The sequence below is a fragment of the Squalius cephalus genome (genome assembly GCF_949319135.1).
Source record: "Squalius cephalus genome assembly, chromosome: 5".
NCBI classification, from domain to species: Eukaryota; Metazoa; Chordata; class Actinopteri; order Cypriniformes; family Leuciscidae; genus Squalius; species Squalius cephalus.
In genome coordinates, this window is record NC_137126.1 from 6,633,519 (window position 1) to 6,651,678 (window position 18,160).

General features: G+C 37.0%; 1 protein-coding gene across 1 annotated transcript in view; it reads right to left on the reverse strand.

The window, feature by feature from the left end:
- Positions 1–3,836: 3,836 nt before the first annotated feature.
- LOC307159402 (transmembrane protein 47-like) overlaps positions 3,837–18,160 on the reverse strand; it is a 30,158-nt gene continuing 15,834 nt past the window's right edge. Inside the window, exon 3 of the mRNA XM_079872749.1 lies at positions 3,837–7,383. Within this exon, the coding sequence (XP_079728875.1) occupies positions 7,202–7,383 (182 nt within the window). The 3' untranslated portion in view covers positions 3,837–7,201. The remainder of the gene's footprint in view (positions 7,384–18,160) is intronic.

Here is an 18,160-nt window from a genome sequence, read left to right on the forward strand (position 1 = left end):
AGGAACATGTTGTACTTTCAGACAGAATTGATCATTTTTAGCTGTCACAAAATTGAACTCGTTACACACACACACACACACACACACACACACACACAAAAAAAAAAATATATATATAGTATGGAATTTGTATGGAAGCTTGTTCCCGCCATGGAATAATAATAAAAAAAAGTAATTGTGACTTTTTATCTCCTTATTCTATATCTCAACAATTCTGATAAAAAAAAGTCTGAATTGTGAGATAAAAAGTTGCAATTACCTTTTTTAATTGCGAGTTTGTATCTCACAATTCTGACTTTTTTCTTGCAATTCCAAGCTTATATCTCACATTTCTATTTTCCCCCTCAGAATTCTGAGTTATGAACTTGGAATTGTGATAAATAAAGTCAGAATTGTGCGATATAAAATCAAACAAGCGTCCATGCTCTCAGCTAACAGGGACTTCTCAGAACTTTGTCTAACGTTCTGTCAAGGTTCTCTCTCTAAGTTATAAACAAATGTTCTTAACATTATAGAACATTCATTCAGAGTTATCTGGTCTTTAACAATGTTCTCAAAACGTTAGCACAAAAACATTGTTTATACATTGTTCATGAAGTGTTTTAGTTGGATGTCCGTCTAACGTTTTTAAATGTTACTACTTGTTTTAGAATGTTCAGGAAACATTCAAAAATAACGTTCCTATAATGTTTGAAGAAAGTTAAAAAGGAATGTTCCTTTAAGGTTCGCATAACCAAGAAAAGCCATTTTTAAAACTATAGATGTTTTGAACGTACAGGAAAAATTCAGAAATAACATTTTAATAACTTAATGGGAACGTCAACAAAAATTATATATTTTTGTCAGCTGAGCTATAACTAATGTAAGGCACTAAGTATATAGGTAGATTAAGCTGAAATGACCAATGCTATTAAAAACCATACTACCAAACATTATTTACTCATCTTCATTTCATTTAAAAATGGCATGACTTTTATTAAGGAACTGTAAAAGTATTCCATATGGCTTGTGTGCTATATTTCACATGCTGAAAAAACATGTAAACCAGCCTAAAAGTTAGTTTGACCGTCTTAGATGGTCTTCCAGACTGGTGAAGCTGGTGTTCAACAGGGCATCTAACTCTTCTCCCAACCTAAATAGCTTGAAACTGCACAAAATCCCTTTAAAACCAGCCAACAGACTAACTAAGACCAAAAAAAAAAAAAAAAAAAAAAAAACAGTTTAGGGTGATTTATTTATCTTATTCTTTATGTTGACTCAAGTCTTGAGAGGATAAGTTTAAAATGTAAGTTGCTACTTGCAGAAGATCTTCACCTTGGCCATAGCTCTCAATTCTTTAAACCCTGGAATGCAAGTGAAATGTAAGAAATTGTCAGTCGCTTGTGACTATATGCTTTTGTTGTATGAAAAATAGCAGCTTGAACTGAAAAATGTTTGGAGTTGTAACAAAATGTGTATCAGAAGTGACATAAGCAATGTCATTTTTTTTTTTTTTTTTTTTTTTTTTGGTTGAACTATCTGTGTGACTAATTCAAACATTCCCTTATGAATAGAGCCAAGAACTGCAATGGCATTGAACCGCAACTCCAGAAAATAAATGTTTCAGATGCCTTCGCCCAAGGATAACTCCATTCTCATAAGATAAAAGCAGTGAACAGTGTTCATCTGGACACAGGCTAAAATGGAGGCTCAATGTTAAAATATTGCCTTATCCAACCTCAGTTTTATTCCCACACTCCATCTACCTCCTTTAGTTTTGCATTGCTCTCATTCTGTCTTTTACTCACATGTTTTATTTATTCTCTCTAACTGTAATTTTCTCGTTTTCATTCCCAACTCCCAGCCAAGCTGTACAAATGCCATTATTGTTTTTCCTCAACCATGTAAATATGTATATTCATTGTTTCAAACCAGCCCATCTCAGTGTGCGACTGAGACCAGTTGGAGATGGTAAATGAGTCTGTGAAGCCACAGGAAAACTTCCCTAGTGAGCCATTTAATTCAGCTTGGAAAACTCTAGCACCACCTCAGTCACACATCAACATCACAGGCCTGACGGTGCACTGCATGTGACTAACAATGCTACATTTACCATATATTTTCTTTCCTTTGCCATGGAATTGTTTATCACAGTTGATTTAGAAGGAAAATGAGTTTTGAAGCACTGCTGTTTTTTTTAGGACATGTCAGATGTCCTACTCTCTGAAAGAAAATCGTTTTGTAGCCTATAGTCAAACAAATTTTGACTCATTCCACATCAATACATTCAATTCCTCTTCACAGCGAATATTCACAACAAATTCACTGTATGTATCTAAGCATTGAGATGTTGTGATATATTGTGAATATAGCTATGGTATAAAAAAAAGAAGACAATTGAAGGGATAGTTCACCCAAAAATGAATATTCTGTCATTAATTCCTCACCCTCATGTCATTCCAAACAGGCAAGACTTTCGTTCATCTTCGGAACACAAATAAAGTTATTTTTGATGAAATTTGAGACCTTTCGTTGATGCTTCAGAGATCATAAAACTAATCCATATGAATTGAGCGGTTTAGTACAAATTTTCTGAAGAGACTTAATCGCTTTACATGATCAACAGATTGAATTTAGGCATTTGAGACATTCATCAACTAACACATCAGTGGTAAACGGAAGCTCAAGCATGTTCATTTGACGTGCGAGAACCAATGAGCTTCATTCTCGTGTTACATGCACGTTTGAGCTTCTGCAAGAACCAATGAGGTTTGTTCTTGCGTGTCAAGCAGGTTCGGTTGAGCTTCTGTTTATGTTCACTGATTAATGTTTAAATGTGAATAAAAGCCTAAATTCAAGCTGTTTATCATATAAAGCGATCGAGTCTTCAGAAAATTTGGACTAAACCGCTCAATTCATATGGATTTGTTTTATGATTTCCTTGTAAACTTTTTGAAGCGTCAAATGGTAGTTGCGTAGCTGTCAACGGAGGGACAGAAAGCTCTCAGATTTCATCAAAAAGATCTTCATTTGTGGTCATGTTAAGTCCAGCTGTTTGTGTTATGCTGTTTAGTTGGGTAGTAAGGCTGCTGGGTTCATATGAGGGGAAGTTCTCATAATTATGCAGCGAGCAAATGATTAATATGCTGTTGTTTCATTCCACGTTTTCTGCTGCTTTTGTCCACAACAATAGAAGTGATATTAGAAGGCCCGAGGAAGCACTTTCAATATCCTGGCAGCTCATTACGGCACCAGCCTGAAGCTCCAGCCTTTATGTACCCATTTTTGGATCTCGCTTGTAATTGGATGTCAGTTTTTCACTTTCTGTACTTTATTAAGTTGTTCAGGTAGGATAATGTTTAATCTTTTCTCACAAAGAATGGGAAGAAAAATTAAGAGGAAAACAGTGTTAAGTTTGTTACTACAGGCTAATCACATCCTCACCCCAACACCTGCTTTCTAAATGGCCCTTTCATATTTGGAGTGTTACATTCCTTAACAGCGGCTATTCCGGGATGTGGGAACCAGTGGTGGGGGAAGTGGCAAAAGTGACAGCCTGACCTTCAAGAGCAGTGCTTCTCAAACCTGTCCCAGAGACCCCCAGCACTGCGCATTTAGTGTGTCTCCCTCATCTAACACGCTTGAGTCAAGTCATCATCTCATTAGTGGAGATCGCAAGACTTGAATTGGATGTGACTGTGTCCGATGAGGGAGACATTCAAAATGTGCAGTGGTGGGGGAACTCTAGGACAGGTTTGTATATGCTAAAGCTTGTATTTATATGTGTGGTAAATACTAAAATACATTGGTAGCCACTAAAACCGGCTTTGTTGAAAAGGCCAAAATAGGCGACCCAAAACTGTACCATATAGTTTATTGTATAACAATAACAAAATGTCCTTAAATCAAACACTGAAATGTATTACGATACCTACCTGCATAACAAACTACTTAACCAGGTACTCAAGAGAGGCGGAAAGAGGGATTCCATATATACAGTGCTATGCATAAGTTTAGGCAACCATGGTTTAATTTCAGTTAGCCTAAAAGCTAGTTTGATTTGCATTGCTCTCAATGCAAATCAAACTAGCTTTTAGGCTAACTGAAATAAAACCATGCCAATCTCTAGGTATGGTGAATGCTATGTGATGATGTGGGGCTATTTTAATTCCAAAGGCCAAGGGAACTTTATCAGGATGCATAGTATCCTAAAAAAATTTTTTTAAAAATACTTAAAAATAAAAATCTGCCTGCCTCTATGGGAATTTAACATAGTGGTGCCCAAACTTATGCACCCTGTTTTTTAAGGAAGAACATTTATTTATTTACGATACATTATTCATTCACAAAGAAAATTGGTGTCCTTAAAGGTTGGATTTTTCCTAATTTTTTAAAATAAGGCATTAAGTTAAATTTGCAAAATATGATTTTTTATTCCTCTTTTTAGTCAACTTTAGCATGGTTGCCTAAACTTATGCATAGCACTGTATATATACTGACAAGGCCACTAGCATAAAATTCTTACGGTATGTTTACACAACAACAACATACTAAAAACTGAAAAGTTTTTCCTTTGCATTTTTCATGTACAGACGACACATTGTCAAAATGATCCACGAAAACTACTTAAAACGCTATATACTGCTGCCAGGCCATGAAGAAACACTTTAAAGAAACACTACGCCTAACAATATGCCTATAGAACATGTAATTTGCATTGTTTTAACAAATTCGCGTTTTTGTAGTTTACATGGAGATGACAGAAAAAACTTCCACTTTGAAACCCGTTTTTAAAAGTTCCCCCGAAATGCCGCTGTCGTGTAAACACTTGAAAAAGTTTCCCGCTTTTAGTTGAAAATGGTATTCTATTTTTATTTTCTTTAAGACTAGTTATATATATATTTTTTATAACTAGTCAGTTACATAAAATCTGAATCTAAAACTGGAATCAAGAACATTTTGTCTATATTTGTGACCAGACTGTTATTCTGCAGTTAAACTATTTTAACTACAACAAAAAGTAACTCGTCATTGAACATAGTGAGCCATTTAATTCAGCTCAGAAAACTCTAGCACCACCTCAGTCACACATCAACATCACAGGCCTGACGGTGCACTGCATGTGACTAATAATGCTACATTTAGCATATATTTTCTTTCCTTTGCCATGGAATTGTTTATCACAGTTGATTTAGCAGGGTAATGAGCTTTGAAGCACTGCTGTTTTTTATGTCAGATGTCCTATATAAATGCAATCGAGTCTCTTTAGAATATTTTAACTAAACCGCTCAATTCATATGATTACATAAAACTGTAGATTGGTCTAATCTGAATCCGAAACTGGAATCAAGAACATTTTGTCAATATGTGTGACCTTAGACTGTTATTCTGCTGTTAAACTTTTGTAACTATTACAAAAAAAGTAACTTGTCATTGATTTATTTTGGATAGCTGTAATCATGTTAATTGTGTGACAGTGAAGGTTGATACTAAATCTGTTTACATTTCATTCAATACAGAAAATTATTATTGAAAAGTTGAATCTAATAAATCAATATTTGTGTATTACGTTCTTAGCTTAGCAACGCTAACATGAAAAAATTGTTGTCAATTGAGAGTTGAGTCTGCTTTTTTTTTTCAACAGCATGTTTTATTGTTCTATTTTAAAACGGAGAAAGGAAACTGATATGTTTGAGCTGTAAAGCCCAGGTAAAAGGTATTCTCCCCCAAATCTATTTAATATTTCAAAAAAAAAAAAAAAAAAATCAAACAACATGACATAAAATATATATCCTTTAAATCCAAACATCTGAATACTATAAATACATTAACAAGATGAAATGTTCTCTAACAGATAGCGCAACACAAGAAATATACAAAATGGTAAAAGCAACTATATGCTGTATACTTTTTCATAAAGAAAACAATTCCTCGAGAACTTGCTCCATTACTTTTCCTTCCTTATGGAAGGAGGTCCATGGGATATGCTGCTGAAATGGTCAAAAGGGCACAAACCCATTTCTTTAAATGTCCATCAAGACATGTAATGTTAACACTCTGAATTCTTGCAGTCCAGTTCACCATTTTTCTTCATACTTCATCCATTCTGAAGCTTGTAACAACAGCCCATCATGCTCATTTTAGGCCTTCACACTGTACATGAGCAACTGAGTGTGCGTACTTGTATATGTAATATGCTAGATTGTGTGTACTTGTAAATGGCTGCATCCCAATTCACATACTATCTGTCCTAGATTACTATGTCCCAAAACACAGTGCTTTAAAAACAGTATAAAATTAGCACCAACAATCTTAAATATATAGGTTTCAAAAGGGATTTTATAGCGATGCCATAGAAGAACCATTTTTGGTTCCCAAAGAACCTTTCAGTTTTGAACAGTTTTTAAAAGAATCATTTTAAAATAATCATAAAGAGCCTTTTGTGGAATGGTTCCATGAATGTGATGCCAATTAAGATGCCAATAAAGAATCTTTCTTTTGAAGAGTGAAGGATTGTCCAAGTTTGCATTAGCGCCAACTGCACAATGGAAACAGAGGCGTTTGTGATGACTCATTTCAGAGTTTCAGTTGTAGAAATTTGTCAAGAAATTTGCTTTTAAATGTATGATTCTACAGGTTAAGTGGAAAGAAGAATTTAGCACTCTTAAAAATAAATGTTCCAAAAGTGATGCCATAGCAGAACCATTTTGGGATCCCCAAAAGAACCTGTCAGTATCCATCTTTTTTTTTTCTTAGTGTGAAAAATACTTCAATAATCTAAAGAATAATAATCTCCCTTTTCAACTATAAAGAACCTTTAGTGGAATGGAAAGGTTCCATGGATGTTGAATGTGCTTCATGGAACTATAGATGCCAATAAAGAAACTTTATTTTTAAGAGCACATAAACGCAAACAACGCATAACATATGCATGTGCATTGGGAAGCAGCCAACACAGTCCCATGACAAGTATTTGGTAGCAAATTCATATGAATTTGCATGGTCTCTTCCCTTCTAAGGGTTAGGTGTAGGAAGTGGAGATTCATGGTGATGTTTTGATATTTATGAATTCTCATGACATTGAGTTGTAACGTTTGTATGTGTTGTGAGTGTGCTGGATGTAGGTCTCCTGTTCTGTATGTAATAGAGATTGGTTACTTGCTTGCTTTGACAGATATAGTGTTTGAGTCTACTGAGTGAGCATGATCATGTATTGGAGCCCTTAGTACATGGCATCTTCATATATGTCTGTTCTAAGGCATAATAAGATTCCTCCTCCCAGCATGAAGATGGTGGCGCCCCAGCCCAGCCCGTAGCCCCAGTTGAACTCGTGATACGTTTGCAAGACTTTGCCATCAATGAATTTGATCGGGTAGAGAACCAGAGCACACGCCTGGAGGACCACTGCAAGAGAAAGAGACAACATATCAGAATAAATACATAAAGGGGTGGTCACACTACTTTTTTCATTCCATTGACTTCCATTCATACGCATGTAAATTTTGCAGAGAGGGAACGCAAGCTCATGCAAAGAAGTTTTGCATTACAGCACAATCCAAAGTTTAAGTTTGGTGAACCCTGACCTGCAAATTCATATCACGGGAAGTTGTGTGACTAATAGAAGTGCAATAAGTGACGGCACGACCTCTCGGCTGAATTAAAAGATTTTGCAGTAAGTGGAGTAGATTGTATATTTTTACATTATGGATTTATCATTTGTTATTAGTCTAGTGTTACCGCGACTTAACGCAACGATAAGTAACAAGAAGTTATGTGTAACAGTGATTTTAAGCCAGTTACATGGTGTTGATACTGTAGGATTAATGTGAAGCAGAGCCTAAACCTCTTAATGGTAAAATAAATTACTGTAAAACACTACTGTGTGGCTTATTGCTTTTATAAAATAGCTGTAACATGAAATACACAAATGTTCAATTTAAGAGGCCATGTTATGCCCATTTTCAAACTCCATGCCTTGATTTTTGGGGTCTACTAGAATATGCTTTCATGCTTAAAGTTTCAAAAAAACATTTTTTAACATAGTTGATTGTTGCAGCACCTCTCATCCCAGTCCGTCAGTAACGGTTTAGCTCCTGTATCTATGAAGAACCTCCTTCTGAAAAGCGCAGTGTGCTCTGATTGGTCGACTGGACCAGTGGGTTGTGATTGGCCATCCGCTTTGTCACGCACCTTACCATAACTGCGAGTTTCAACAAACTACTATCGCAACTCAACGAGGCCTTGCCCTTTTTTTTCACGCGTGTCTCGGGCTGGAATTATTTAAAGGAGGGATATTGTGACACGTACGTTCCAGAAAGAAAACTCAAGACTACAATGGAGGTGTTTCAGGGAGTTACAGTGCGCAATGATATTATAGAGAATAACTTTCTTTGGAGTGCTTTGTGACTTTGCAGACCTTTTTCATCATTAAACAGCAAAATATTACACACTAAAGAAAGTTGAAAATGTAAAAAAAACATAATAGATCCTCCTTAATATTTTAATTCATTAATGATAAAATCACAATGAACAATTGTTTTGCCAAGTAATGCAGTTACTTCGCCAAAATGCCTAACAGCAGTGCTGAGTTCCCACTTTTTAGCCATGCTTTCGGTACAAGCAAGTTGCCGTTCGATGACCCGAGTGATCTAGCAGGATTATATTTAGTAATCATATTGCTAAGGTATGCAGAAGCAGTACCATGAAGACATTTAAAAATCAGTATCAGGATTTTAAAATCAATTCTGTAAGAAACAAGTAGTGTGTGGGGTAATTTAAGTGTGATGATATGATTCCTCAGCCTAGTATGCGGCAACATTGTTGCAGTTGCATTCTAAATTCTTTGTAAGTGTTTGATAGAGCTTTTTGTTAAGTCAGCCAAAATTCTGTTCTGTAACAAATGCAAGTATGAGGTGCTAATTAATTTTTGGGCATCTGGTGCAAGTGAGAGATAGAGTTGTGAATCATCTGCACGTAATTTAAAAGAAAAAAGTATTTTCCACAAATACCCACCACATGACATTGTACAACCTGAAATTACCTTGCCTTGTCATAAAAAAAAATGTCTAATTATCCAATACTTTAAGAGACTTATTGACCTTCAGGGTGTGCAGGGGGCTCTATATTCTTCTCTATTTTCTGCACAAACTACATGTTTATTGCACCACCAGATTACTGATTTACTGTTTTTCAAAAGAATTGAGGCATTCAAGCAGTTTGACAACATGATAAAAAAAGATTTTTCTCTCCATTTTGATTTTATCACCCGACCATTTTTTCCCTTACGCCACATAACAAATAATGAATAATGAATAAAAACATGATAATCATAAAACAGGTGTATTCAAATTCCTGTATATGAACCACAAATCAGATTTTAATGTATTCTCAAATATATGAATGCATATTTTAATTAATTTATTAATTAATACATTTAATTATTGCAATGCAAGGTGCTTTGGTTAAAAAATGTCTCACAAATGCATAAATCTATAAGTAAATTAACCACATGTCAACGTCTGATTCTTTGGGTTGGAGGTTTGTGTAATGCCTATGCCCATGTATGTGCAATAATGACAGAGATAGAAGCACTAATAAGCAATCAGCCAGAAAAGTTGCAACTGGAGAAGATCGTCAATCAAATAAACAGAGGACAGAACTCAAGCAATCCTGTTTGAGTTAGCAAGTCCCCTTCTGTAAACAACAAATTAATGAGAGAAATTGTGCATGCTACCATGCTGCAGGGTCTGGCACAGTGTGTGTAGAAGACCTGCCAGCTTGACACAGAGAGAGAGATGAGAGAGAGAGAGAGAGAGAGAAGAGAGAGAGGAGAGAGAGAGAGAGAGAGGAGGAGAGAGAGAGAGAGAGGAGAGAGAGAGGAGAGAGAGAGAGAGAGAGAGAGAGAGAGAGAGAGAGAGAGAGAGAGAGAGAGAGAGAGAGAGAGAGAAGAGAGGAGAGAGAGAGAGGAGAGAGAGAGAGAGAGAGAGAGAGAGAGAGAGAGAGAGAGAGAGGCAGGCTCATTCCCTCAGGGTCTCCTCACGTTCTTCTGCTTCTCTGTGCGAGACTGAAACAGCTTCTTGGTGCTGCTGAGTAATATACCATTGAGCTCCTATGAATTTTTTTCATATAAATATGCTAATAAAACCACAGGACTATAACAAAACCAATCACACAGCTTTTAAAAGCAACAAGTAAGATAGCTTGATACATCTGCAACACATCTGCGCTGCATGACCAAACAGGACGCCCTTCAACCAAATTTATAGATTGAGCCAATGTTGTTGTCTCGGGCTGCATTCCCAAAAAGCATCATTAGCCAACTATGGTCACAAGTTACAGCATTGCCAACAGAGGTCAATGATTCAGTTTTCCCCCAAAATCATAGTTCCAACAAACATCCGGTAAACAGTAAAATGTCCATCTCTGAGTACATACAGCCCATACAATGTGCACGTAAATGAGAATTTCTCATATTTTTTTCTTGTGCAAATTTCTCCATATTAACAGCTTTCTGCTATAAATGAGTTATAATAATCTGAAATGAATACTTGATTAATTAGCAGTTTCCCACTTTATATTATGTGTACAACTTGTAATCACATGCAGGAATTCTTAAATATAGAATGCAATTTAAATGCATTATGAAAATTTTTTTTTTCAAAGTTGTAAATAAAACTAGCCTATATTGATTATAAGATTTATAAGATTATTGGAGTACATTTCACAAGAAAGTTCGGTTTCAATATTTCTACTTCAAAATTTCACTTTTATTTCAATGTATTATTTGTGCTTTCTTTGTAATTACTTGTGAAATTTACTAGAAAATTCGGAGTGAAAATTGTTGTAAGTAAATCCTACACCATTTTTATTTCACTGTACATATATGTACACAATTAGTCATTGTATCAAATGATTTAAATGTTAGTGCATAGTAGGAAAAGGCATTTAATATAAAGGGCCCTATTTTAACAATCTGAAACGCAAGTATCAAGCGCGAAACGCAAGTAACTTTGTGGGCGGGTCTTGGGCGCTGTTGCTATTATACCGGCGGGATAAATGACTCTTGCGCCCGACGCAAATCTAAAATGGGTTGGTCTGAAGTAGCTTCATTATTCATAGGTGTGGTTTGGGCGTAACGTGAAATAAACCAATCAGAGCGACATCTCACATTCCCTTTAAGAGCAGGCGTGCTTGTTCCATGGCGGATTGCTATTATAACGGCGGATTTGCCAGACACACGCCAGGAGCGGTTCACAGCCGAGGAGACCGACGTTCTCGTCAGGGCCGTAAAAGACAGAGAAGTAACATTGGTGATGGAGAAACCCACCCAAATTAGCTTCGGTTAAACAGGCGTATAATAATTTGGGTAAATGTGTAAGCTAGATTTATGCCTATTTTTTCACATCTTCATGGACACAACAATGATTTCCCTCGTGTGTTAATATTTTTCCTTGTAATAATGTATGGTTTTCTAAAAATGAAAACTGCTGCTTCTGTGTAGATGAGATAAGCAAAGTGTATGCGCGTTGTGCACACGCTACATTGATTATGGCCAAGCATGAGCCCTTAAAATAGCATATGAATAACATGCGCAACGCGGAATTGTTTTCTAAACCTGCAAAATAGCACCAGGGAACGTTTGCGCCGGAACACGCCTCCTCTTTTCGCTGAACCGCCCCCGGGAGCGCAAATTCATTTCCTAATCTACCTACGTGCGTCTGTGGAGGGAAAAGTCCGCTGTGCGCGGGTGCAAAATAGGAATGATACATGCGTCGGTGTACAAAGTCAATTGCGCTGGGTGCAAGATAGGGCCCAAAGTGTGTCCGAAGTTATTACTTCAGCACCAGCGCAACATCATTAATGACAGTTTTAAACTGTTGAACAATGTGGTTCAAACAACGGTTTTGGAAAACACTGACTAGCACCTCTCCACAAATGAATCATACTATGATGGTTAAGCAGTGAGTTACGTTGTTGAACAGGAGATGCATCCTAGAGCAATGTCTTGAAAGCGCCACAGAAACTCACAATCAGTCTGCAATTGACTCACTTAAAGACTCTGCATATTAAGCTGAGATAGGAGACTGTAATGTAACAAAAAAAACACATGGTCTTCATGTTTCTAATAAGAAATTACGTTGACATTCTTTGAAGGGGTTGAGTGGACATTCCAACATTCCAAGCCAAACAAACTGGAACTATCCTATTCCAAAGGTCTTGGTCTCAGACTAATTTATTCATTGTCTGATACATACTGCACACAAAAATTCAAGTTCCAATCCGACTGTCTGGCTTTTTTTGACATTTCCAGCAATCAGGGTGCGCAGGTTTTTAATAAGTCCCCAGGCAGTATAAGAATGAAGAACTAGTTAAATGATTTTCCAACATTTGTAAGGTTGACGTTTTGTTGGAGACAGTTAATAGAACATAAATGAGATTGTAATAAATACATGCCATGGAACAGTTGTCACATTCAGTTAAAACATCTGAAAAGCAGTTAAGGGAAAGTAAAACAATTTCAAGGTTGGGAAGTTGAATTGCAAATTCAATTAGTAAGACTCATTCTAGTGTCTGAAGAAAACATTAACCCAAATCAAATCAAAACCATCATAATCTATGGTACATATATTACTATTTAAATCATGTGGTCATAACCTGTTCATAACAAGGGTGAACTTTAAAAAAGACCTGTAGAGAACAGTATGTTTCAATTCATTCATGGATGTCAGTTATCTAAATGGATATCATTCCCACCCACTGACGTACTCCCACAGGAAAAGGAACGAGAGATCAGTATCATGCTTTTGAGGATATTTACCTCACATTTTATATAAGAACAGGATATTAAAGCCCAACTTCACTTCCCCCATAAATGCATGGAATGCCGAATCTGTTACGGGACACATTCCTCTATGTGTGATGTTGTTCCTCCAGAAATATACGCAGTTTCATTAGCATCCTGTTTTTCCAAAAAGGGAAGGGATAAGGTTTGTGAGTCAAATGTTCTGACTAAAATGTTCTGGGATATGTTCTATTCAACAACAGTGCATTGTGACTTCACATGTCATCTTAAGGGAGATTACACAATGAATGAAGAGGAAATTTATGTACAAGTCATTGCACGCCACCAACTAAAATAAATGCTGTGAAAAAATGCGGAGCTGACCATGATTCAGATCAATTCACCAGTAGACCCACCAGTAGAGTTTACAGAAATAAACAGGACGGAAGTATAACAGTAAGTATTTGTTTACACAAGCATCATGGTTACGTTTGTCTGGGTCAGATACAACTAAATCTATCCCGTTCAGATTCAGAACAGCACATGAAGGCATACTAAAACCTTGCCGGTAACACCTTACAGTATGGTCCCATTGGTGTGTGTGTGCATGTGTGTGTTTTAGCTACTGTAGAGCATATATACTTTTGTGTGTAAGAGAAAGTAAATTAGGCATGTAGTAAGTTAATGAGTGTGTGGGTGGAGTGAATAAAGTAAAGGACACAATGTGCTGAACAGTCATGAATGAAAAACAGCAGAAATGAGACAAATGAAAATACTTTTTGTCTAGGCGTAAAATATTTAACGCATCTGGAAATGTTGACTTTCTGATGCATTTTATGTGTTTAAACAGTACATTTTTATTTCAACTGTGTACATCTTCCTGGCTTTTCCATGTATATGTGACATCATACATCTGCATCTTTGCAAAGTCTTCCAAGTTTCCAAGTTAGAAAACAAGTTGGCATTCACTGCACTCTTCCAAGTAAGAAGTTATTTTCACCAAAGGTACATCCGTTTTCTTCCTACCAAACAAATTAATCTGTATGTCTGTGAGCATGTACATTTCCAAGACTTTAAAAAAATTAAGCTTCCTTTCTTTTTTGCACATATAACAATCTCAGGCCCATTGGTACAACACACACACACACACACACACACTCTTTAATGACCCTCCCTGCTTGGCTCCATAAGTAGACTTTTATCCACATAAGGCCGGAAAGCAATTAGAGCTGGTGAAGAAAATGCAGAACATTCACAGTCACAACATACCAACCGAATGTCTCATTTTTTCACGGTAGTGTATTTATACTTGAATTTTAGACAAGCCAGATAAATTACATTCATAAAATATTCAAAAACAATTATACAAAATTAATAAATGCAGATACATATCTTTTTTTGGCCTTTAAGTATTTTAGTATAAAGGCCAATTTACACTGCACTGACAGACGCAGCCCAATGCCGACAGTCACCAGATTACAGTACGTCACTTCTCAGACATTCAAAGACCAACAAACGGTGATTCAACATGTTTGATTTGCAAAAAAGAGAGCCGACAGATGCTGACAGGGGTAACACACTGATCCAACCAAACCTGACGAAGTGTCTGTTACTGTCTGCCGGTGCAGTGTGAATTGGCCTTTATACAGAAAACCATTGAGATGGGGATTACACGTTTTCCATATAGGCAACACTGTTCATCCTGCCTGAGCATGTGCACTGGCTACAAGACCCGTGGTTTTCAACCCTGGTCCTAGGGTCCATCGCTCTGCACATTTAAGGTGCTTCTCAGTTAGAAGTCCTTCCTATACCAGTCCTTCTGAGGCTTGTAGGCTAGTGTCCTCTTCCGCATTGACTTTCGAATGCAATACAGTGAATGAAAACTGTCTGTGTTCATTATGGACAGTTTAGCATTTTACTTCAAACAAAAAGAAAACAATTCCACAATTTTGTCAGGACCACTATCGTCAAAGATGATTGACAATTAGCATAAAGTTTGGATTGGTGGTATGGTTCTGTTCTGAGCAAGAACTCCCTACGCATCCATGCAGCCTAGCATGGGTAAGAGCAGCAATAACCCCCCTTAGGGTAAACAGAACAGAACCAACATGAATGTATTGCAGATATCATTAATGCTCAATAATTTGAATGTAGAGCATTATTCGCGAATTAGTCTTATTCGAAGGGGAATCAGAAGGCCAAATCCTGACTGGACAAGAGGAGCTGGGGACGGAGGAGGGTAATTATCTCCTGAGCAACGCGATAAGCTTACCGATCATCCAAAACAATGCTGTGTGATATGTTAAACATGCTCAATGCGTTTTTTTTACCAGATGAGAACTCAAGAAGAGCTTCTAAAATGTGCAAAAGAGTTAAAACAGTCGCAGGAATCCCTCCGTCACACACACAAACAAAAATCTGCTGCAAAAAATGTCCTGGCTCTTCCAAGCTTTATAATGAGAGTGAATGGCTGGAGAAAATTTGAGGCCCAAAAAAAGTGCATCCATCCATTATCAAAGTAATCCATATGGCTCCAGGGGGTTAATAAAGGCCTTCTGAAGTGAAGCCATGCATTTGTGTAAGAAAAATAGCCATATTTAAAACTCTATAAACTGCACTAGCTTCTGACAGACGGCCATACGCATCGATTTACGGTGGAAGACTAACCCCTAACCCGACGCACAACGCAATGACGAACGTGGAAGCTCAGGGGAAAGAGCAAAACAAAATGAGCAATTTTGAAAAGAAATGTCGGAGGATTTCTATATAATAGAAGAGGAGCTTCAGTTTGTTGCACAGCCCTATTTGTTTAAACCGCGAGAGGCGTCTAAGCTTACAATTCTCCTACATCCTACATGAGTCACGGATTACTCTTGTGGCGCAAGTCGACTTGCCAAGTATGCGTACGGTTGTCTGGCGGAAGCTAGTTATTTTAGAATAAAAGGTTATACAATTTCTTACAAAACTGTTATCATGGATGGATGCACTTTTTTGGGCTTCAAATTTTCTCCAGCCATTCACTCCCATTATAAAGCTTGGAAGAGCCAGGACATTTTTTAATATAACTCCAATTGTATTTGTCTGAAAGAAAAATGTCCTGTACACCTAGGATGACTTGAGGGTGAGTAAATTATGGGCTAATTTTCATTTTTGGGTGAACTAACCCTTTAAGGTTGACAAAATGTGCAGAGATTGAAAACCTTTGCACTAGTCTACGGCTTCAACAAGTTAGGAAGATGGGGAGTATGAGAGAGAGACATGGAAAAGTTGACAGGACAGCAGGAGTAAACAATGTATCAAATCGCCATACAGGCAGATTCATTCTTCACTCTTAAAAATAAAGTTCTTTAAATGGCATTGATGGTTCTAAGAACCTTAAACATCCATGAAACTTTTCCATTCCACAAAATGTTCTTTATGGTGGAAAATGGTTCTTTTAGATTTTTAAAAATTTCTTACAGTTCTTTTAAGAGCTGTTCACTGAAAGGTTCTTTGGGGAACCAAAAATGGTTCTATGGCATCGGTGCAAAAACCCTCTTTTGGAACTTTTATTTTTAAGAGTATACTCTATTCTCGTCGGACTGAAATAACTAAATTCATCTTTCCATCTATTCTCTCTATGCCTTCATAAACTCTGTTTTCCTAGACAGCGTTACGTGCTGGAGAACTGTCTTACATAAGAGGAAATATGTCTTACATAATGTCAAAAGACTGTTGGCAAGTAGAAAGCAGATTTTTTTTCCTCAGCCGTTTCAAACACTAATGCATGTGTAAACTGAGTTTGGTGCCACTGAGAACAGCTGTACTCCTGGTCCAAAATGAATAGTTGCCAAGAGCGAAAGGAGAACTTCCAAATGAGAGTAAATAAAACAGCGAGTACATAAAATGTTACTTGCCAGTTGGTGGATAACATTTTCAGCAATTGCATTATCAGCCATGCTTAAAACCAGTGTTGAGTAATACAGGCTACTTTAAAACTTTATTTTCTCAAGCTACTACTGAAAACTTACCGTCAAGCTTTTAGCTATGCTACTACACTAAAGCCATTTTAAGGGAGAACAAATTTAAAAAGTACAACTATCAGATCATGCAAATAATCATTAGAGCAATATTTAGCAAGCAGAGAATCCAAATTTGGGATCTCAGTTAGAGACGACAGGTTAGTTCAGGTTGGACCATGGAAATAAAGCGCTACTGAAACTATTAGTTACATTATTTTGTTAACTAAATTATTTTTTTCTGTAACACTTTCTTTCGATGATCCACTTTAGATATTCTACTAACTATAAGTAACTTTGCAACTACATGCCAACTAACTCTCATTAGAGTGTAAGTAAAATGTCTGCTTAATATCTGCTAACACTTTACTTTGATGCTCCCCAAAAGACATTATATTGACTATAAGTAACATTACAACTACATGTCAACTTATTCTACTAATCTGAACCCTAATGCCAAAAGCCGTGATCACTCTAGACTTTGAGCATGCAAAATGTCTTCAGACACTGCAACGATCGTGATATGACGTCACGCTCTGCTGCGTCTTTACTAAACTTAAACTTTGGAGCGCAGAGAAATGCGAAACTTTTCGCATGAGCTTGCGTTTGTGGTCTGACGCATTTGCATGCGTATGAATGGAAGTAAATGGAACGAAAAGTGTAGTGTGACCGCCTCTTAACCCTAACAGTCTAATGAGAGTTAGCTGACATGTAGTTGCAAAGTTACTTGTAGTTAGTAGAATGTCTAAAGTCGACCATCAAAATACAGTGTAACCTTGGGTAAAAATATTTTTAATGAAATACTTAATTTCATAGCATGGTATGAAGTATTAATGACCTTGAAGGTTTTTTTGTTGTTGTTGTTGTGGGGCAAAAAAAATAGTTTGTACTCTGTTGGTGCTCTAGCGAGTATAACAGGGTGCTGACCTCAGATCAGATTGCTATGTCCTCTGCCCCTGTGCCATTACCCCATTGTTACGATTAAACTAACGGAGTTTCTGGAACAGCATGTGATTCCTCACATGGAACATGCATTCCTGAAGTGCAAATTCAGATCCACACACACACAGACACACACTGATATAATAGCTAGTGAGGGTTTCATGGGAGCTGGCGCTCTCATTTAGAGCATATTTTATTTGATGTAGAGTCGGCTGTTTCTGAAGGTAATTTTCTGGCATTAGAAGTCAAAGCCACTGGAGACGTTGCTCAAGGCACATCAGAAGCAGCTTTTAAAATCCTTAACCTCCCTATTCTCTCTCTATCTTTTCCCTGCACTCTCATATAAGGATAATCCTCACACTGCCAGATTCCACCCAGAGCTAACTGAGAGAACGGCAGAGTCTGGGAAAAGAGAGGAGGGGAGAGGGTGGCTTTTGGTGAGGGAACACATTTCTTCATG